We start from the raw sequence: 22,104 nt of genomic DNA, 5'->3' as shown, positions 1-22,104 counted from the left end.
CCCCCCACAAATAAATAAATGAACTTGGTCAAGTGGAAAGAAAATATGTTCTTTTTCCACATTGACCAACTTGGGGATGCTTAGGTTTGTAAACCTCCTAAGCTGCCAACTCCTCATTTATGAAATGGGAATGATGCTTCCCTTCCCAACATATGCATCATACAAGGTGTATATGTTTATGGATACTCACAAGTCTAAAAATAGAGATATAATATTTTCGCAGGCTGAGAACATCCTTGACAATGATATATATATTTGCTTATGTTTCCACACTTGGTAGACATCGTGTAGACAGCATAGCTGAGTTTTTGGAGAACAAGAGGGCTGAATGAACATTATATGCTTCATGATTAATAAGGGTCCCTTGGTCCCCAAACACTGCTTGCAAAATGGTTCAAAAAATGATCAGCCCTATCAGTGCTATTTCAAAGTCTAGCATTGCTAACTTTCTGTCCAGTTCCATTTGTAATTTCCATGGTTTCACAAGTTATTGATACTGCTTACGGGGAGGGATGCTCTGAGGGATTAATGTTAAAATGGAATCTTTATTTAAATTTAGTCTCTTGAAGGTCTTAGCAATCCTTCTCTGAACTTAGGACCCGTGACATACATTAGGTTTTGGTCTGGAGAGCCTTTTCTTTTCTTTTTTTTTTTTAAAAGGAATTAAAAAAATATATATTTTATTGATTTTTTACAGAGAGGAAGGGAGAGGGATAGAGAGTTAGAAACATCGATGAGAGGGAAACATCGATCAGCTGCCACCTGAACCCTCCCTACTGGGGATGTGCCCGCAACCAAGGTACATGCCCTTGACCGGAATCGAACCTGGTACCTTTCAGTCTGCAGGCCGACGCTCTATCCACTGAGCCAAACTGGTCAGGGTGGAGAGCCTTTTCAATGGCACAAGCAGTCAGTAATCAGCAGAACCTCTAATCTTTCAAGTAGTACCAGAGGCACAGCCAGATAAGACCACAGCTGAAAGGGGGCAGCACACAAGCTCTTAAGTGAGCATCGATGGGCTTCCTAGACTAGAATATAAGCTCTGTGAGGGCAAGGGCTTAACTTCTTCACCACCTTACCTTTAGGGTTTAGACCAGTGCTTGGCATACAGTCCCAATGTGGTAAATACGTGCTTAATAAATAAATAAAGATTTTTGATGTGTTAGAACTTTGCTAATAGTCCCTTTGGGGAAGAACTATAGGCAAATGCATGACTTTGCCTTGTGTTAACACTTTAATTTGGGGATGGTTATTGTCTGAGAGCACCTCTGCATTTAAAAACACAAAAGACCAGTGAAAATCAAACACACTTGGGAAATCTGACTCAAACACAATTTAATTGAATAAATGGCCACCAATGACCTGGAATCAAGGCACAACTTCTTCAATAAAAGAAATAATTCATCTGTGTGTGTGTGTGTGTGTGTGTGTGTGTGTGTCCACACGCGCACATGCTCCTGGTTCTCCACTAACACTAAGGCTTTGGTTTAGTTTCCATCTTTAGCTGGAGGGGCTGGGTCACTTGAGAACAGGACACCCACGAGGAGCAGTGGAGGGTGATGAAGCCCAGGAGCAGGGCAGTCCAGTCTCAGCTGGCAGCAACATCAAAGAGGGATTTCGGGCCAGCAGGCCTGATTCTAAGCAAGTGACAGCCATATAACTGGAACGATGGGGGACGTGGGGACAAAAAAACTGTCCTGACTAAAAATACTGATGCTAACCAAGATAAAGAACAGTTTCACCTTTAATGTCACCCTTGGGTTTGAAGTCTTGAGGACCCCTGTTAAAGTGAAAAGTCTTTCTTGAAAGGGGAACTGTTTCATTTTTTCTCAGGGAAGAAACATGATGATCTGTTCAGTGTGGCCTAAATAGTGGGGGGCTTCTGGGAGAAGTAACCCAGGCTCACTAAATAGAGACTGGTGGAGTGCTGTCTGGGGCGGGGCCTCACAATGGATCTTAGCTAACCGGCAGTCTTATGTTTTAGGGAACAGGCAAATGTGCCAAAATATTCCTGGACTCTCTGTCAAGAAACCAAACTGCCTGAGTGTCCAGGGTTTCTAATTTGCTCCTTCATCAAATGGGCAGCTCCTCCTCAAGTTCTACTTACTCATTTATAAGTTGGCATAGGTGAGAATTTGCCCCCCAGGAAGACTCTGACTCTGATAAGTGGTTGTTAGGGTCTTTTTTTTTTTTTTTTTTTTTTTTACCAAGAGATTCCTATTAACTCACAGGAATGAGTTTGAGTGGGGGGAATGCCAGGCAGAAGAGGGGAGTTGTTGCTGGGGGAGCTTTCTTTGGCCATTTTCCGTCACTCTCTGTTGGCAGTTCTCCTCTGCCTGTGCATCAGGCAGCCCTGGTGGCAGGCACAATAGTCACACAAGAGCTGGCCAGGACAGCCCTTGCTTCTCAGCACTCCTCCTTCTTACTCTTGTAAAACTTTGGTGCCCTGGAACCCGACTGTAGCTTGACCAGGTGATGGCAAATTGCCTGCCACAAGGCAGAGCTGGGCCAATGAAGAAAGCCTGGAGAGTAGGGCTGGGCAGTCCCCCACCATCCCCATGGCCCTGTTGTAAGGCACTGACAGCTGGGAGAGGACTTGAAACCAGTTAGCCTAGGGCTCCCAGCCAGCAGTGTATTTTCATCTTGTTTTGACTGGGACTGCCCTCCGCTGTGTAAACACGTCCATGTCAGAGAGAAGAAAATGTAGAACAGCTTAAAATAGGTGGGTGGCATGCACCCCTCCCGTGAATCACCAGCGCAGGGAATGCCCTGCAGGTGGGCCTTGCTTTAAGCAAACCTGACATAATGAAAACCTCGATGCAAAAAGAGTGCTGGGATGGACTGCTGTTTGGTCTTGACCTATCACTGGGAGAACTCAAAGCCACATCTGGTCCCAATAATAATAATAATATCAGTAGCTCCCATATACTGATTACTGAGCAGGCACTGTGCCAAGAGCATTATATCCATTAGCATTTTGAACCTCATCAACAGTTGCATAGCTGAGAGTAGGAGTTGGGTATCATGTTATCATTAGGTCCATTTTTAAGATGGAGAAACTGAGGCTCAGAGAAGTTAAGTGAGTTGTCTAGGGTCACCCTGTTAGTAAGAGGCAGAGGCCAGATGTAAACCTTTGGTGTCTGATTCCAAAGTTCCTGGCAGTTTCTAGCTGGGCATTGCACTTATATATCTATTTTTTTCATTTCACTTGGTTTTGAGATTTCCAGGTAGGACTACATTCTAGGCACGAATGTCTCTTCCCACTGAACTCCTTTCGTCATACCTGCAGGGGAATTGGAAACAGGCCCTTATCAGGGTCAGGCAGGGAAGCCCTGCAATGGGGGCTATTCTTTCCATTGACTAAAGGATTTCCATTGCAATTTCCTGGAGAGGGGGGAGCGCCTTCTAGCATGCCAAGATGGGACAGAACTGCATTTCAATTCAGGGACTGGCAGACTATTTAAGGACAACTATTGACCAGACTCCGGGAAGGCCCTCAGAAATCTAAGTACAAACTATTCAGTCACCAGGCTGTGGAAGAGACAAAAGACTCAGTATAATCCAGCATAAGGAAAGACCAAATGTAAACACGTATTTTGAAACAAAATGTCACTGAGCATCACTGTGTAGGTGCAGGGCTGGCCAGAAGACTACACTGTGAAGTAGGAATCTGTCTTCAGAACCTTCCTGCTTCCTTTTCAGGTACCTTCCTCCTGCCTGTCCCCTCAGGGAACCTCTGCCCTCTTGCTGCCTGGAGTAACATGGGCCCCTCACTACTATCTGGAGGGCTCCCTGACCTTCCCAGCCATGCCCCCTTTGAGGTGACTCACAGTGTACCTCCCCCAAGTCAACCATACCTGGCCTAAAGGACAAATCAGAGAAATGTTTTTGTGTAAATGGCAGGTAATGGCTTAACAGGTTTTGCTGTCAAACCACAGGGGTTTTAATCCAAAGATTTCAGTCAGTGGTATAATTTTAGGTATGGGTGGTGGGAAGGGAACAAGCTGAGGGTGGAGGTTGTTTATCAACGATCTTCAAATCTTGCCAATTAGGCCAGGTGCTACTCTGACTGTAGGAAAGTCTGGCTCTACATAGAGGATAAATACTATGCCCTTATACTCATGCTGTATGCTTTCCAGAACATGGTGGAAAGAGCATTAGAATAATAGTCAGGAGACCCGGGTTCTAGCCTGATTTTGCCCCTGGCTACTTAGAACAACCTTGGAATATCAATAAATGTAATTGAATAAATGAATGGCAAAAGTGACTTCTATGGTTGCTGCTAGTCCTAACAACCCCAGCCTTGATATTTTCAGATGCACCTATTTACAGCTGTGCTTTTGAGCTTGGTGAGGCCTTCAGGCCCTTACCCTTAGGACCATCACATGCAGGGGCAGCCTGCACTGTGGAGGGACAGCCCCTGGGATTAAAGGCAGCAGGCAAGAGTTTCCACCAGGCCCAAGAGGCTTGAAGGATGCTGTATGGTGGGGTGGTAAGGGCTGTAGGAGGGCAGGGTCCATCAGGAGGAGTCCAGAGAGTAATTTTTTACAGTTTTTTATAAAACGGGGAAGTCGAGATAAGAGACCTGATGGGTGTCTGGGCTGAGGTAGAAAAAGTGCCGAGTTGCATGGTAACTCAAGGTCAGGGGCTGGAATCGGGCCCAGAACTCTCAAGCCTCAGCTCACCCCCTTGGGACTGGCCCCTGGCTCCAGGCCAGCTCCCTGAATAGCTCCCACACCCCCGCCCACCCCTGCACAATTCCAGCTTCTTAGGCCAACCTGCTTCCTTGTCTACCAGCTGCAGCCGCCCTCCCCCACACTACCTGGAAGTCCTCCCCCAGCCTTCCTCCAAGGACTCCTGGTGCAGTCACCCATTAGAGCACTCCTAGGCCTGCCTCAGGCCAGATTCCCCCACCCCCCTTCCCAGTGTCACCAGCATTCACTCTGACGCAATGTCTCCCTTTCTTACGCAAAAGGGGAACGTTTGCCAGCACTGCTTCCATCCTACTCCAGCCAGGGCCCTCTCCTAGGTACACTCCCAGGTGGTGAGATATTCTCCTATGTCCCCGCTCTTTCCTCCACATCTTAACAGTGGCCACAGTTTCTATCCAAAAGAATTAATCTCTAAGAGTGCAATTTCAGGTATTAGTGACCAGAGAGGAGAGATTGATATATATCTGGGGCAGGGGTCCTTCCCAGAATTCCTGAGAAAACACTATGGAGTTGGTTATCTCCATACTCTGGATGCTCCCCTAGGCCCGTGGTCGTCAAACCGTGGCTCGCGAGCCACATGCGGCTCTTTGCCCCCTTGAGTGTGGCTCTTCCACAAAATACCATGTGCGGGCGCACACGTACAGTGCGATTGAAACTTTGTGGCCCATGCACAGAAGTTGGTATTTTGTGGAAGAGCCAGTATTTTGAGGCCAATTCTGGCCTCATTGCCCTGAGAGTTGAGAGACCAAAGTTCTGGTTCCATCTCTACCATTAAAACTGTCTGTGTGACATTAGGCAAGTCAATCTCTCTGAGTCTCAGTTTTTTCATTTGTCAAATGGGAGTAATTACCATATGCCCTATCTACCTTGACAGGGCTGTTATGAAAATTAAGAGACTGTGTGTGTGTGTGTGTGTGTGTGTGTGTGTGTGTGTGTGTGTGTGAGAGAGAGAGAGAGAGAGAGAGAGAGAGAGAGAGGTCTGGGACAAATATCAGGGATTATTATGTTCCCCACCCTGCTGTGCTTGAAGGACTCATTCAGGTTACACGGTAGAGTCCTCTTTACAAAAAAAACGCCAATGTGCCTTTGGCCTGCCTTCTTCCTTTTTCCAATCCTCTGTGTCTTTCCAAGGCTTGGCCCTTAGCCAGATTTGGTCTCCTGTGTACCTCCACTCTGCTTAAAGAACATCTCCCACCCTACCCCTCTCACCCATCCTATCACCCTCAGGCCTTCCTTCACCATCCAAGGGCCTTTTGCCACATACACTCTCCAGGGCCATTGGTGTGCCAAATGACCCTGATTTCCCAGCTCTGACCTTAGCCACTCCCCATGGAAGCTTTTAAGAGGAAGGACTCTGGGGGGTGGAAGGGTGGTAATGACTGAACTTAATGATTTGCTACAGAAGCTGAACACAATGTGGAATAACCAGCATGTGCTCAAGAAACACATCATTGTTTGGTTACTTGTGCTGGGAGAAATTTGGGGATGGAGTCTGCTTTGGAGCCTGTGAAATCCTGCCAGATAGGCAGTTGCCTGCTCCACCTCTAGATTCACCAGGTCCACCTGCCTGTTCTTCCCACCCAGCTCCTCATTCACCTCTCCACCCAGAGAATGGGATGGGCTTTCATCTCCATGACCTGAATGCTAGAAGGTTATTTTGGGCCTCTCTGGCCTAGTGCCACCAAATTTCTCTGATGATCCCACCTTACCCCCAGAGATGAGGCTGAGATCAATTTGGGACACTCTGAATTCCCCAGCATAAGCAATCAGCTCCTTCCGAAGGTCTATAACCAGGAGTATTTTCACTGAGGATTTCCTCACCAGAATTAGGGGCCCCTGAGCTTTACCTAGGGGCTGGAAAATAACACCTACCTTGGGGAAGCATGGTTCTAATAGATCTGTTCCTATACTAGGGAACGGCAGTCCTCTTGGCTGTAATGTCTTTTGGCCTGGCAAATACTGCAGGGAAGCTTTCTCCTAATTTGTGGGGGCAAAGCCCTTGCTTTCATCTGAGCTCCCTCGGAGCTTCATTTCAATCCTCCGCTCCCTAAAGATTAGAGGAAAAAGGTGACCCTGCTAGGCCCTGCCAGGGAACTAGTGACAGGGCGGCAATGCATGGCCTCATTTTGTTGGCCTCTGGCATCCGTCTCCCTCCCTCTGCCCGTTGCTGGGGCCCTATGTGAGCAGGCAGGTTGAGAGGAAGTGGGACTCTTTGGAGAAGCCACCTGAGAGAGTTGGTCCCATAATGGAGGTGACAAAGGTGGTCTCAGAGACCCAAGGCTCAGCAACTGAAGTAGTGGCAGGATTCTGAGGCAAGTAAGGGAAGAGGGAAGTTCACAGTGCAGAATGTAGGTCTTTGGTGGGGATGGGAGGTTGGTAAGAAAGATCACAAACTCTCACATTTGTTAAACCATTAAAGGTAATGGTAGTGATAACAGCTACTACTTATTGAAAGTTTATCATGCACCAGGCACTGGGCCAAGCACTTTTCATGCATTATTTCATTTATTTCTCACAACTCTATGTAACTTTTTCTTTAAAGATGACAGATGAGAAAATAGAAGCTCAGGGAGTTGGTGACCAACCCAGGGTCACACAGCTGGAGCTGAGATTCGAGGATAAGTTGACTCCAGAACCCACACTCTTCACCCTACCCAGTCCTCACTGCTCTCTCCCCAAACATGGGCTCTGTGGCCAAATGGCTCACAGCACCTTCTAGCATGGTTCAGCCTCCCAAGACCCTGAGATCCTCAGTTACTTGGAATTGATTTCTCTTCTCTCTATTTTTTTTCCTCAAGAGGCTAACAATTCCAACCAGGGATTTGCTTAAGAGCATACAATGGAGGGGGAAGTGGTAACCAAAAGAACTGGGCTCTGAATCAGGAGAGAGACCAAATCTCGCTCCTGGTCCTGCCATGAAATTGTTATGTGACTCCAGGCAGGTTGAATCCCCTCTCTCAGGGCCTCAGTTTCCACATCTTCCCAAACTCAATCTCAGGGTATGGGCAGGGATCAGTGATGTATAAAATCCAAGAGTATCAAATACTTAAGGATGGGCTCCTGACCACCCTCTCCTCTGTGGAATGCCTGCCAATTGAAAAGTGTTCCAGCTCCCCACCCTCCACTCCCGGCTTAGCTTTTGGTGAGGCTGCTGTAGCACTCACTACCACCCTCAGCATCTTGTCTGAGACCCACTGAAGAGGCAGTGGCTCCTATCGGCAGGCCCTCCAACCAAGATCTCTTACATCAAACATGCTATTGTGTCCCTTTCAATCAATTCTCTGAAACGACCTTGCCTTTTCTTTCCCCTTCTCCTTCCTCTCCTTCACCACTACTGCGCCACCCACCTTCAGCCCACTGTTACTCTGGGAACACCACCCTTCTTTTCTCCTGGCAAACTTGTCTGATCCACACTGGCTGGCTTCCTCCTTGAATGCGAAATTCTTCCCTTTAGCCTACTTGGCATCTTCTGGCCTCTTTTTTGTTGCATTTCGTTTCCCACATAATCACGGAGATGGTAGGAACCTTGAGGATCAACTAGTTCAATTCTCTACTTTTTAATTGTGACTAAGGAAACTATAAGTTGGATAGAACAAATGACTTGCCTGTGTTACATAACCAGGCAGGGCCAGAGCTAATAATTCCATCCAGGTCTGTCTAATTCTGGGACTGCTGCTCCTCTTTACTATCCTCCCTTGACCTTTAGGTAAGGTCTTACCTAGCAGCCACCATCACCTGCCCCTTCTCCAAATGCACCTATTGTTGGTGTCACACCACTGAGCACTGAAATCTATTCCCATGTGTGTACGTACCTAGGTTTCCCAACAAGAAAATAGTCAGGGGGTGGGAGTGGGGCAAAAAGCTAACTCATTCTTCCCACTTGAATGAGGTACAAAAAGGGGAAATTACCTGCCTAAGGTCAGGTAGCTCGTTAATGGGAGAATTGGGAACATGATCTAGGCCTCCGGGCACTTCCACTCCACCATGATGCAGCACACCTCTTTCTCTCCCATTTTCCCACTTCTGAACTGAACTGGAATGTTACATTCTTGCTTCTTCCTCTATTCTTTATATCCTTCGCCACCTTGCTAACTTCCGCATTTTTTACAAATCTGCTGGAAGGGACCTCAGAGATTATTTAGTTCTACCGATCACTTAACATGAGAAAACTGAGACAAGAAGAAGGGAAGTCATTTGCTTGAAATCAGACAGCTAATTAGTGGCCCAGCTGGGATACGAGCCCAAGTCACCAACTCATAGTTCAGTGCTCTTTCAACCATCTTCTTCCTGTCTGAGCTTGATGTCTAGAGCCTTCTTGCTTGAAAAGCCCCCAACCCCCACCTTCCCCGGCACCATCCAGGTTCAGCGAGATCTGAGAGTGCTTGGGCCCGGGGTCATACAGTATCCCTAGGAAAATGTGGAAAGAACAGAGGCCTGTACCACCCACATCCTCCCATGTTCTACCCTGGGAGGTCCCTGCCTGGCCTTGCTGGGAGTGGTGACTATCAAGTATGTGTTGAGATAAAGCCATAGCCTCTTGGATTCTCAGTTCATGGCCTAGTAGCGTCAAAGCCCGAGCCAGCTGTAAAACCAGGTCAGCTCACTGTCCTCCCAATGGAAAAATCGTGTAAAATCAATAGCACTTATAACATCAACAGACCCAAAGACCTTTCCTCTGTTTGTTTTGTCCTCCTGGGCCACTCTTTCTCACCCACCCTGCTGTGAAGGCATAGACAGCACAGGAATCTGGCAAGTGACACTGCAAAGGCTAGACCGTGGTTCCCAGAGCCCCTGAACCAAAGGGGGAGAGAGGGCACATTGAGATATGCGTGATTTAGGAAGACCCGGGCCAAGGCCCTCCTGGCTCCTTCAGGCAAAGCTAATCAGATTCAAGGCCCTCTCTCTCAACTGGCACCTGGTTGGGAATAACCAGAAGCCACCCAAAAACTCCAGGAGAGATTCTGGAAGCTCAGCCCTACCCTAGCTTTGTCACAGGGCCTTCACTACCTAATAGAAAAACTAGAAAGCCAATTAGACACCACCATGGGGCCTTCCTGTTCTGGGAAGCGTCTGAGGCCCTCAGACTGAAGTGTATGTTGGCCCTTTTCCCAGACATCCTTCCCCCACCCTCAGTGGGTGTATCCTACCTTCCCTCCAAGCATACAGAAGGTGGTGGCTCCTATGCTGTTTTTTGCAGAGTCACAAACAGGCTCCTTCCTCCTGCCCCTGAACTGGTCCTACTGTAGGCGCTAATGTTTCTACCATTAAATGCAGTCTTTTATATGCAAGTATTGTGAATTTATTCCAGCCCGGATTTATTTGAACAAATATCTATTGAGCAGTTACTCTGTGTCAGACACTGGTAGCTTCTATCAACTGTGTTTTGTGCTATTGAAGACTGTTGAACCTCATGAGTCCTCATCAAGCTTGTAGGGCAGAAACAGCTGATTTGTTGCCACCAGAGAGAGGACACTCAGGGATGAGATATGAAGGCAGGTCCTGAGAGTAAGTGAGGGTTTTGGTGTGGGTCTCTGAACATTAGGGATACTGAGGTATGGCTGCCTATGGTGGTGAGCTGAGAGATGCTTCCTCCATACAACCTTTTATGAATAGGGACAAACATCACACCCCAGAGAAGTTGTCCTGGGTGGCCATAAGAGGCTGAAGTGAAGACAATCACAGGGCCTTCCCCAGCTAAGGTACAACTGTGACCTCTGCCCTCAGCCCTCACAGCAGGTATTTAAAAGCAACAAGGTAGCTCTTCAGTAGAAAGTGTTTGTGGTTAAACACTACATCCCCACCTCCTGAAGGCATGAACTAGATTTTGCAGCTCTTCTTTTCCTAGGCAAGGTCTTGGCACTATGCCTGCTCCCCCAACCCTGCCCTCTGGGTGATCTTGCTCAAGGACGCCAAGGGAGTTGGTGGCAGGGCCTGGGAATGGAGCCCAGGTTTCCTGGATCCTGGCCTGGCACTCTTGTCACCAAACCCCACCACCTCTCCCCCTCTTCTTTTGCCCTTTGTGCTCTGTCTGTACCCTCTGGAGGCATGTGCCCTGCACCCCATTAGGTTTCACTGGGCAAGATGTTTCTGTCCAACACCAGTCGGTAGTTCAGCTATATGGGGCATAGGGAATCTGGCTGTCTGGCCTGGGTGGGCAAGGGGGAGGGAAGGCCATTTTATTGGTCTGAGACCTGCAGAACTGGTTCCCTAAGGCATTTTTTTTTGCCAGGGGCCCTAAGTGAAGCCCCTAAGCTTGGCATCCCAGAGCTAAGTCCAGGTCACTGTGGGGCTCCTACTCCCAGGCTTGTTGCTATGACATATGGTTCTACAAGTGTTGAGTGGCATTGTCAGGGCCGGATGCAAAAGGCACACAGCAGGGTCTAGCTGTGAGCCAGTTGGCCAGCTGACATTTCAGGGTCCAAAGAGCTTGTGTGTACTGGACAAGCTGTTTATTGTGGTCTTGGCACTGCCCGGCCCTCCAGACAGCAACAAATGCTCCCAAAGTGGGAAAGGAGAGGAAATAAGGAATCAACCGTAGCCAAAGAAGACCTGGAATCTCTTCTCTCACACCATTTGCTCCCTGCAGCTGACATGCTGCTGGTGCCAACTATCGGAAGTGCCCCCATGAGGAAACTGGGAGGGAAAAGCCCCACAAACCTCCATTCGTGAAGTCCTAGATCAGTGGTCGGCAAACTGCGGCTCGCGAGCCACATGCGGCTCTTCCACAAAATACCGACTTCTGTGCATGGGCCACAAAGTTTCAATCGCACTGTACGTGCACGCCTGCACGTGGTTTTTTGTGGAAGAGCCACACTCAAGGGGCCAAAGAGCCGCATGTGGCTCGCGAGCCACGGTTTGCTGACCACGGTCCTAGATCACAAATTATGCACATGTCCACATCAGCATCCTTTTGACTGCCCAGCTCTCAGAGGCTGCTGCTGAAGGATGGTCGAGCAGTTGGTATTTGGACTAAGAGTGAGAGATATTACTGTCACAAGGCTTAAACATGCAGAAAAATTGGTACCCCAAAGCTGTAGGCTCTAGACCAGTGATGGCGAACCTTTTGAGCTCGGCGTGTCAGCATTTTGAAAAACCCTAACTTAACTCTGGTGCCGTGTCACATATAGAAATTTTTTGATATTTGCAACCATAGTAAAACAAAGACTTATATTTTTGATATTTATTTTATATATTTAAATGCCATTTAACAAAGAAAAATCAACCAAAAAAATGAGTTCGCGTGTCACCTCTGATACGGGTCTCATAGGTTCGCCATCACTGCTCTAGACACACACAGACACACACTCAGAAATATGGTCATCAACAGGCCATTATAAATATGGTCCTTTCGAGTCCTGGGCTGGTCCTTTCAGATATACTCAGGGTTGACAACATTCTGGGAAAAATGTGACAAAGGCATATGTGTTAGAGCTTAGAGTGGGGTGGACAGGTGAGACAAAATGATCCCAAATGAAGGAAGCCAGGAAGCCAGAGTTCAGAGAAATTATAGGGAAGGTAGAGTTTCCCAGAAGACTTTTGTCCCCACCCACGCCTAGGGGCTAGTCTAGTCAGCCCTATGGCCTAAGTTACTTAGGAGGGACTGAATTAGAAATAAAGAAATAAAGAATTGAACTCTGCTTCAGGCTCTTGATTTCCATACCTTGTTCCACCCAGGACTGTGGCTGCCAGGGCTGGCAATCAGAACTGCTGAAGTGTCTTCTGAGTATCCTAGTCAGGGCCTCTGATTTGTCTATGATTTAGCATGCAGTCAGTCCTATCAGCCCAGCTGCATGTAATAGCCATCTTCACACACACACACACACACACACACACACACACACACACACACTGCAGCGGTATTGAACACCAGCAGTTTACTTTCATTGAGTGCCTACTTTGCACCAAGCATAGTTCAAAGAATAATATATATATTATCTCAATTGACCTTCCCCAACGTGCTCACTGTCCTACAGGGCTCATGTGACTAAGCATATAATGTGACCATCTATACAAAAAGCTTCAGGGAAAGAAGGAAGAGGGGGTACGACAGAAGATTCAAGAGCTTGGCCTTGTGAGAACTACAATGGTGGGAGAGGTTGTGCAAGAGGAAGGATGAACAGCAGAATGCCCACCAGGTGCCAGAAGCCAAGATTACCTAAGTTGGCCTCATTATTCCTGTTGGTACCCCCCCCCCCCCATAGCCCTCAGCATGGTCTCTGCTCACTAGTAAAGAAGTAATAAGCCTAACATGGCATCCTTAGGAAATATACATAGACCAAGTTGCTGCCTCCCACTTGATAAGACACAAGCTTTAAAATGGTTTCCTCAGAGGCCAGGTCACCAGACATTAGTTAAGCCCCAGCACGTGGCAGGCTTTGGGGGTATAGAGACAAACCTAATAGGAATCCTGCCCTTGAGATGTGGCCAGGCTGGAAGGGGAAATGTTGGATTTGCCTTGAGCCATCCCCAGGTGTCCACTGGGGCAAGGGGTGCAGGCTGTGCACAGTTGGGGAATAGGAGAAAGCCCCTGGGCCTCCACAGGGACAGGGATGCTGCCTTTAGTTCCACTCACAGAGCTAGGCAGCCCAGCTGCCACCAGTCTTCATTGGGTTGCTTCTACAAACGCAGCTCGAAGCTGCCTTTTAGGGCTTTGTTGGCCATTTTGACGGCAAATCAGGAGCCTGAAATGGGTGAGGGCCGGGAGAAGGGGTGAAGCCATAGGATATTACCCTTAATTTCTCTCCTCACCATCTGCCAATGGGCCCTCACCCCCAGGAAAGGGAGAACCCCCTTCTTCAGAGCTCTCTCCCACCTGCACATCAACTCTTTCTTCCCTGGGAAGCCCAAGGCTTAGAGAAATGAGTCCAAGTAATTAACTAATTAATGAATTTGGACGGCAAAGTTGCTGAGGTTGCTGGAAAACACCCTGTTGCCGCCAAGACACACAGCCCAGCCAGGCACCGCCTCCCACCATGGGCAATAAAGAAGGCGACAGAGGGACTACTCAACTGCCTCCCCAAGGCTCCAGCTGCAGCAGAAGCTGCCACCCAGCAGCCTGTTGCCCAATGCCAGGAGACCTGAGTCCCTTCACAAAGACAGCCTCCCCTACTCTAGCTGGGGCTGTGATCTGTTTGGTTCCTCAGCGTCAAGGATATTCTCTCTGTTCCGAGGAAGTCTGTCTGTGGGTTCTCCCAATGCAAAGTGCAAGACTGCAGGAGATGGATAGATGAAGATAGGAGAAGGGAGGGGAGAGAAAAGGAGAAGGAGAGACCGAGAGGCACACACAGCTGGCAGGAGCCCATCTCCAGCTGTTGGGCGGGCTGTTTCCTTTGATAAAGCACTTGGCAGTACTCCCAGTTCTGTAGTTTCTGGCCTACGAAAGCACACCCGGAGCACGAGCCTGCCTGTGGGAGGACTTCAGCCTTGCTTTGTTTTCTTTCTTTCTTTCCTTTTTTTAAGCTTTAGAAAATGCCTCTCCCCTTCCAAGGAACCTCGTTCCTCCCTCACACTTGGGCAAAGTGAAGTTGTACCAACAGGTGATATGGGCTGGGCCACTGGGGTGTTGTCACAGAAATTCAGTGCCACAGAGCCACACTTGAGGATCTGGGTATGCAGTGAGGCCTCGGCACATATGTGTGTGTGTGTGTGTGTGTGTGTGTGTGTGTGTGTGTGAGAGAGAGAGAGAGAGAGAGAGAGAGAGAGAGAGAGAGATGTGTTTGTCTGAGAGGCTGTGCTTGTTGTGGCTGACACTGCCTTCTGTGTGGCACGTCATCACTCTTCTCCCTGCCTAGGCTTCTTCCAGCTTACTGTTTCCCTGGAAAGGACTAGGAATAGGGGTAGTCCCAGGATCACATGATCACACAGAACAACAAGCCCTCCCTCCAACTCCTGGTCTTGTGGAAGACTGCTTCCTCCCTCCCTCGTGAAATGAAGAGCCTGGCTTGAAGGCCTCCAAGGTCCCTTGGAGGAATCAGAGCATGATGTGTCACAGAGTCCCCTCCCCCTCCTTTCCCCCAGGCTCATTTACAGCCTAATAGCAAACCACCCCTAGGTACCCAGTTTGACCAGCCCCCAAGGGCCTCCATCAGTCCCAGTTTCCCAGATTCCTGAGGGGAACTTGATCCATCCCAGGGGCGGTCACAGGCTCTTCACATCATTCCCAGAAGTTCCCCCTCAGGAGCCCCAAGCACAGTGCCCACTCCCACCCCAACCAACCCCAAAGCACATAGCAGATGGGGCACTCAGATCAGCCCTCCCAGGGTCAGTTCATCAGGCTGCCACTGAGGGGAGGGTCCCTGCCCAGTCAGGCAGGAGACAGCGGCTCCAGCAGGAGTGACGAACTTCCTCTGAAGCCTGAGGGGGAGGTGGCTGTACTGTCTGGAACAACTCAGGATGGCCATGAACCACTGACCTGCCACCCTACCATATTCACAGCCCAAACCAGAGTGACCACTGGCCCTTCGTGATGGGAAAAAGCAGTTGGAAAGAAACAAAACAAACACAGCTTGAGAACTTTGGACCAGCTTCCAAACTGAAAGTATTTTGTCCCCCTCCTCCCCCCGCCCCTGTCCTAAAAGCGTTTACTCAAGAAAAAAGGGAGGATACTTAGACTCCAGGATGACAGAGCCAGAAGGCACCTCAGGGATCATCTAGTCCAACCATTTCATCTTATATGTGGGGAAACTGAGGCCCAGAGTGAGGCAGATAAAGATTTCTGGGTCCTGGCCAAGGATGGAAGAAGATATACCAACCTGAGGCCCAAGCAGGGATGTTGGGACCCAGAAGCTGTAGACTCAGCTCTAAGTTGAAGTGGGCAGTGTAGTCTGGTAAGCTGAGCTGAGGATGGCTACAAGGGGTGTGTGGGCTGTGAGCATTTTAAACCCATTTCACCTGTCAATAGATATGCCTGTTGACACTACTGTACCAGTTGGGCATCACACCTGTGGCTCAATGTCAAGCCTGAGTTGGGTTGGGGACCTTTCCTCTTCCCTATCTTGACCCTTTCTAGAGTATTCTTCCTACTGAGGGCTCAAGCTCTGAAAGGGGGTATAAACTCAGCCCTAGTTTCTCCACTGGTAAGGGGGTGGGGAATGTGGAAAGCAAACCCAGGTATGTAACCATTGTACTCCTTTTGGATTCAAATACCACCTTGCTCCTTTCTAGCCCAGATATAATACTCCAGTTGTGAACAGGAAGAGGAAATGAATGTGGATGAGAGTGCCTACCAGCTTTGAAAAGGTGATAAGCCATGGATAGTTTTCTTAACCTTGAGCAAGCTCTGGGGCCAGACTGTAGACAGATGGGAAGGTTCACAAGGCTGACCCTGGCGTGCTCAGGCCAAAATTAAATCAACTGGGTCTGTGATCAAGCCATGAGCTGGGTATGAAGCTGAGTTGACTCTGCCATCTCTGATATGCCCAACCCTACACTACTAAAAGCCACCAATCTTTCACTATGGCCAGCGTAGAAATAGCACATGCAGTTTTCTGAGACAGGGTAACCTGGATATGTGGGAGAAGCTCTATTAAAATAAAGAGTTCAGCATGGAAGACAATCATTCCCACTACTTTCAATACTTAAACACATGCTTTGAAGCCTGCTCCAACCACTTCTATTCCCCTTGTTCTTGTGGTATCAAGAATATCAAAATTCCAGAGAGTCACAATTGCCATTTAATTTCACATATCATTTTACAGAGCCCATTATTTTATAGGACATTTTGGTATGCGTTATTTTGCATCTGTGGACATAAATCTTTATAATCATTCTTGAGCGATTTCTATGTATGTATTCTATATTCTTATCTTGACCCAAAACTCCTGAAGGGTGGAAAGCAGGCTTTTAGTGGGTTTTTCTCCCCTCTTCCCTTCTCCTGTGGCACTCAGGACAGTGGTGTGGCCAAGAAGATAGTCTCAATAGTGCCTGTTCAACCCAGTGACAACAATTGGACAAGCCAGTATAATTTCTGAATTCATCTGCAAGTGTATCTAGTGATGACTGAAATCTGCAGCTGGATGTATCTGTTGCAGCAAAGAAAGAGCTATTCTTGAAGGGAGGGCCACCCAAAGCCAGCATGTCAGTTGACTTAACCACCCCCTCCCTGTCACATCTTGATGAAATAACAAATAAGCAGTTGGGACAAGGGTGGGGTGCCTTACACCAAGTGGCAGTTAAACCAGGGAGCTGAACATTCTATTTCCCAGCATCCTCTACTCTGTTTCACCCATCTCTTTGGCAACAGGGTGTTTGGTTGCTTTCTAGGTTCATTTGAGAAGTGGCAATCTCCCTGAATTCAGCTGCGTGTCTACATTAGATCCAGAGTGAGTTATTGATAGGATGTTATTTGAAATTAGAGATCATGTTTATTCATTAATGGGTATTAAATATACCTTGTTTGTGAGTTTACCTAGTGGAAGATATAGGAGGACTGGTTTTGATGGTGGACACACATATATGGATGGGAGCCCTGAGTATTTAGGAATACTTTTCTTAAACACTCATTCCAATCAGAACTGTCTCTAGCTTGTCCTCCTCTCCTGTTTTACAAGTGGCCTTACAGACCCAGTAGTTAGAAATCTTTCATTACTAACAGGAAGAATACAAAAGTAACCTGGAGACCTATGTTATTACTAAGACTGAGAATTTAGCTAATAGCTCTAAAAAGTGAACTACTTACTATTAACGAAGTCATTAATTAAGGTTGTGTTTTCACTTCAATTGTCAGCCCCAAACATCTGTTTGTTTAAACGAGGTCACTTTCGTTTATTACAGTTATAGCCACTGGTGAGATAATCTGCTTAGATTTCACAAGCATGTGTGAATTGCCTACCTCAGCCCTTATTTTCACAGAATAAGAGTTCTCTTGAAGGGACAAGGTCAGACTAAAGATAATAAATGATTTTTCCTTCTCAATAGAACTAAAAACAAGGCTTTAATTAATTCACCAAAATTCTAGGATTGAATATCTATATTACATTTCTTAATGATGTTAATCTGTCCAAGGGTGACCCACAGGATTCCCATTGCTCCAAGAATAATCTTTAGGCAGACATTTCACTGGCTCAGAGATTGTTTCCCAATCACTTACTATTGTTCTTCTCAATGGTGGAGTCACCCTCACTTTGTTGCTAGAGACTGCAGGTGGCCTGGGAGAAGGGACAGTGGGGTGGGGGATGATAGAGATCATGAAATAGAGAAAGGGGGGATACATGCTAGAAAATATTTCCTTAAGGAGAAGGAAGCAGGGACAGAGGATTTAAGGAGGTCTGGGAGTGGAGAAAAAGGAATGTGGCCAGGCAAGCCCAAGACTTGAAGATAGTATATACATATACACCAACCAAACCCTCAAAACACACACACACACACACACACACACACAATGACATGCTTGCTCACGTGTTCACATACCTCCTTCATATATACCTTCCTCACCCTGACTCTCAAGTAAAAAATACAGGAATAGACTTAGATGGAGTTCCACAATATGTCTCTCACACACAAGACCACCAACCCTCCCAGATGCCATCTTTCCAGTTATCCCTTCACAAACACAGGTATCACTCTCCCCCCCACACAAATAAATATATTTACCATACATTTTGCCATACATTTTTAGACATGATTTAAACATGTTTATGTACATCCACATTACAACCCAAAGCCCCTCCACACACTCAAGTCCTGACATATGTACACAGCTAAACATACTCATGTACATACTTCTTCCCAACAAAGGCAAAAGGAATCTGCTCATAAATTCTAGTGTTTCTTCCTTGGTGGACAGGATTTAAAGGAGTGACTGGATAGCTAGGTGAATAAGAGAAGTACTTTTTCTAATGGTTCTTAGAATAGTGGAAAAGTTCATGAAGGACATTTGAAATCCCTCACAGAGTTCACTCCCTTGGCCTATAGACAAGACACCAGCGGTAACCTTTAGTGACTGCCAAAAGCTGCTAAGACTCTCTTAGTCCTGCTATGCTAGCTGACCTTTGCAAGGAATCTTGGGTATTTTGAACTAAGAACATTTAGTATAAGAAACAAAATAACAAAACAAAAACAAATCCTTTCCCTGACATTTAAGAACAATACTAATGTGTCTACCCAAATTTACCTGGCAGGCTTGGCCTGTGGCCATGGTGAAGAAGGACAGGTTAATTTTAAAGTCCACCAGACCTAAATGTCCTCTTGGCGTCTGCTCCCTTCCCCCATTACCACACATGTCCTGGAACCTCATCTTGTCCCCTGCTGTTGGGCTGACTCTGTGTTGGCCAAAGAAGACTAAAATTGGGAAAAGGCTTTTGGATTTGACTAGAAGGAAGTCATGGGCAAGCTTAGAAGGAGCAGTGAGTCCATTAAATCTAAGATCCAAGTGGCAGGCACTGTGATCTCTACAGTGCCATCTGCATAGGAAATCTAGGGTCCATTGAGTTTTTACCCAAATCCTGCCAGCCTGCACATTAAAAAGTTCAAATGTGGCTTGGTGAAAAGCAATCAGATCTGTTATTGACACTGTTTCATTCTGAATAGTGTGGAGAACTAAAGGCTTTCTTTACTTAGTTCATTAGTTAGCTAACAAGCATTTTTCCAAGCACCTACTGTGCACAAAACACTGTCCCAGACACTCGGCTCTTGCCGTTGCTGCTGCTGCTATTGAATTTCTGAATACAGCCTGTTGCCAGACATCCAATTTTCTGAGTGCTTGCTCTGACAGGGAACAATGACTAATGAACCAAACATCAGGGAGGGCCCTCTGATCTCCAGCAAAGAACATGCCCATAAAGGCAGAGTCTAATTTGTTCAGCAAGCAGCTGCCAATTCTCCTGGGATCTTAATTACCTGGAGCAGTTTATGTGGGTGAATCCCCTTGGGAGAGAAACCCTGAACCCTGTCTTTCTCACACCCTATCATACCCCAGGCCCCATAAATGGCTTTAAGCCTCAGCCATTGCACATGGATACAAAGTCCAGGCCACAGCAGTTCACTAGACAGGCATTCGGACACTACACACAGCCCTTCTTCACACCTCTATACACACTGAGAGAGAGAGAGAGAGAGAGAGAGAGAGAGAGCGCAGTGTTATAATAGAAAGCACTCTGGACTTCAAGTCGAGAGATCTGGGTATCATATCAACCCACCTCTGCCTCAGCTTCTCTGTGTAACTTTGGGCAAGACTTTTTCTGTCTTTAGGCATCTGTTTCCTTTTATAAAATGGTTACACAGCTCTCTACGGCCTTTCCAGTTCTAAGACTTAAATTCTGCTTCGTGAGCCTCAAGAGAGTTGTGTGACCAGGTCAGGTTTATAAAATGGAGGTGAGACAAGGTGGGGGCAGTGACTGGCTCAGGAGCCCAAGCAATGACCATCATGGATAATGGAAAATCTCTCTGCCTCCTTGTGTCAGCCCTTCCCAAAGTTCATACTACTTCTGAAGAGTTTCACAAACCAGGCTGGTGGATCTGGTGGCACTGTGGATCTGTTATTCCCTTCTGCCTCATCTCTTTCACCTGTCACTGCTTTTATAGCCCTCGTTCCATCCAACTCTTGGTTTTTTTTAACCACCCTTCAGCTCAAACTGACTAGTTCCTTTTTAGCAGGCTCTACAGAGAAGCCAGTGAGTAAATGGTTTCAAGAGTCTCCTGAGTCTGTAAAATGTAAATAACAGTCCCAGCCCTGGCGGCCTTCACGGGCTTTCCAAAGGATCAAATAAGATAAAGTCTGTGAAAGTGCTTTGGGAATTGTCAAGTGCTATGCAAATTCAAGGGATTATTATTAATGATGGGTGGGGAGGCAGCCATGTGATGTGAGGAGTAGAGTGCCAACTTGCCTGCTCTCCTCCCAATCTTCCCCAAGTGAAGTCACTGGCATTGCTAGCCAGCCTCTAGCCAGCTAACACATCAGTTGAGATGGTTATTTGATTAGTGTTACCCACTAGCAGTGTCCCCTAGTAGAGTTCAGAGGAAAGAGGATAAGAAAGGAATAGGTCAGTTTGGGTATGGAGAGAGAAAGGCATAGTGATTAAAATAAAAGTGGACCCTTTCTTTCAAACAGTCTCACATGGTGAATCCAATTTATGAAACAGATGAAGCAGATGAAGCAGAGCTACTCTAAAGTTGGGGTAAGGGGCATAGAGCCCCACTGGCAGGGCCCTCCACTTGCCCTTGAGATTAGTTTGGTTAATCCCTAAGATTCCAAAGGAGTACACTGAAAAAAAATCAGTAGAGCAGGAGCTCTTGCTTGGCACCTGGTACTCCAGGCATCCAGGAGGCAGCCACAGCCTGGGCATTAGAGGGATGGGGGTACAGGGCACAGAGAAGGGGGAGTTGAGATAATGCTATAGAAAGACAGACAGGGTTGGATGCAACATCTTTTGTCTACTCAGCAGCTTTATCTAGGGTCCCAGGCTTGTATTTTCGGGTTACCCTAGGATAGGGTTTCAGCTTTGTGAATCAGTACTGGAAGGTCTATGAAAAATGTGGATCTAGAAATGCATAAAACAAAGGTCTGGACCAAATCAATGTGAGCAGTGCTCCTGCTTTCTCAGCTTTGAGGAGAAGGGAATTGTTCCTCAAGGTGAATCTGCTGAAGCAGCTCCTTCCAGTTGTGGACTCACCATGAATGAGCATCCCTGACAAGGTCATGGAGAAAAGACCAAAAGGAATTGGTCAGGGAGTTTTACTTGAGCTCAGTGGTCAGGCAGATATAAATCTACCACCAGCCCAGCGTTTGAGCAGAGGAGTAGAGCTGGAAGTGCTGGTTGCGCACAACAGCAAACCCTGCATTCCACATAGGGGGTATAGATCGGGGCCATGATTGGTGCCTAGAAGCTAGACACTTAAACAAGGAGAGAGAGCTAGGCAGTTGGGGGTGGAGAAACAGAGAACAGCTCCCTCCTGGAGCACTTGCTAAAGTCAACAACATCTCTCCCCTCCCCACCCAAACAGGCTCAGCCACAGGGTACTGCTGACTGACTAGGCAGAAACTGATCAGATACTGCAGGTACAAGCTTAATGTTCCAGGTTGGATAGGGCTATGTGTGTCCAAGACTTTCACAGGCAGGACATTGGTGGTTGCTAACTCCCTAAGGCAGATGGAACAGTGTCCAAGATTTTGTTAGAGTTGCTGCAATTGGAAGGATCCAAATATATAAAAAGCCAGGGGCTGTCACAACTGAAACAACCAGACGGACGACCAAACAGCAGGCTGCGTGGGGCGACCAGGTCGGCAGGGGAGTTAGTAAGGAACGACCAAACGACTGAACAGCAGGCTGTGTGGGGTGACCAGGCCGGCAGAGGGGGACAGTTGGGGGCAACCAGGCTGGCATGAGGGAGCAGTTGGGGGCGACCAGGCTGGCAGGGGGGCAGTTGGTGGCAACCAGGATGGTGGGGGGCAGTTAGG

The 22,104-nt window shown here is 47.4% G+C and overlaps 1 protein-coding gene across 9 annotated transcripts in view; it reads right to left on the bottom strand.

Annotated features, from left to right (window-relative positions):
• The window catches only part of TSC22D3 (TSC22 domain family, member 3), a 62,454-nt gene that overhangs the window by 14,330 nt on the left and 26,020 nt on the right, over positions 1–22,104 (bottom strand). Inside the window, exon 3 of one of the 9 annotated variants that reach the window (XM_014538835.1) lies at positions 12,018–12,108. The exons of the other annotated variants lie outside the window; for them this stretch is intronic. Within the exon in view, the coding sequence (XP_014394321.1) occupies positions 12,033–12,108 (76 nt within the window). The 3' untranslated portion in view covers positions 12,018–12,032. Of the gene's footprint in view, positions 1–12,017; positions 12,109–22,104 lie in introns of those variants that run through there. 9 annotated transcript variants of the gene reach the window in all.

This window comes from Myotis brandtii, unplaced genomic scaffold (genome assembly GCF_000412655.1).
Source record: "Myotis brandtii unplaced genomic scaffold, ASM41265v1 scaffold199, whole genome shotgun sequence".
Lineage (NCBI taxonomy): Eukaryota > Metazoa > Chordata > Mammalia > Chiroptera > Vespertilionidae > Myotis > Myotis brandtii.
This window is presented reverse-complemented; position numbering and strand designations above follow the sequence as displayed.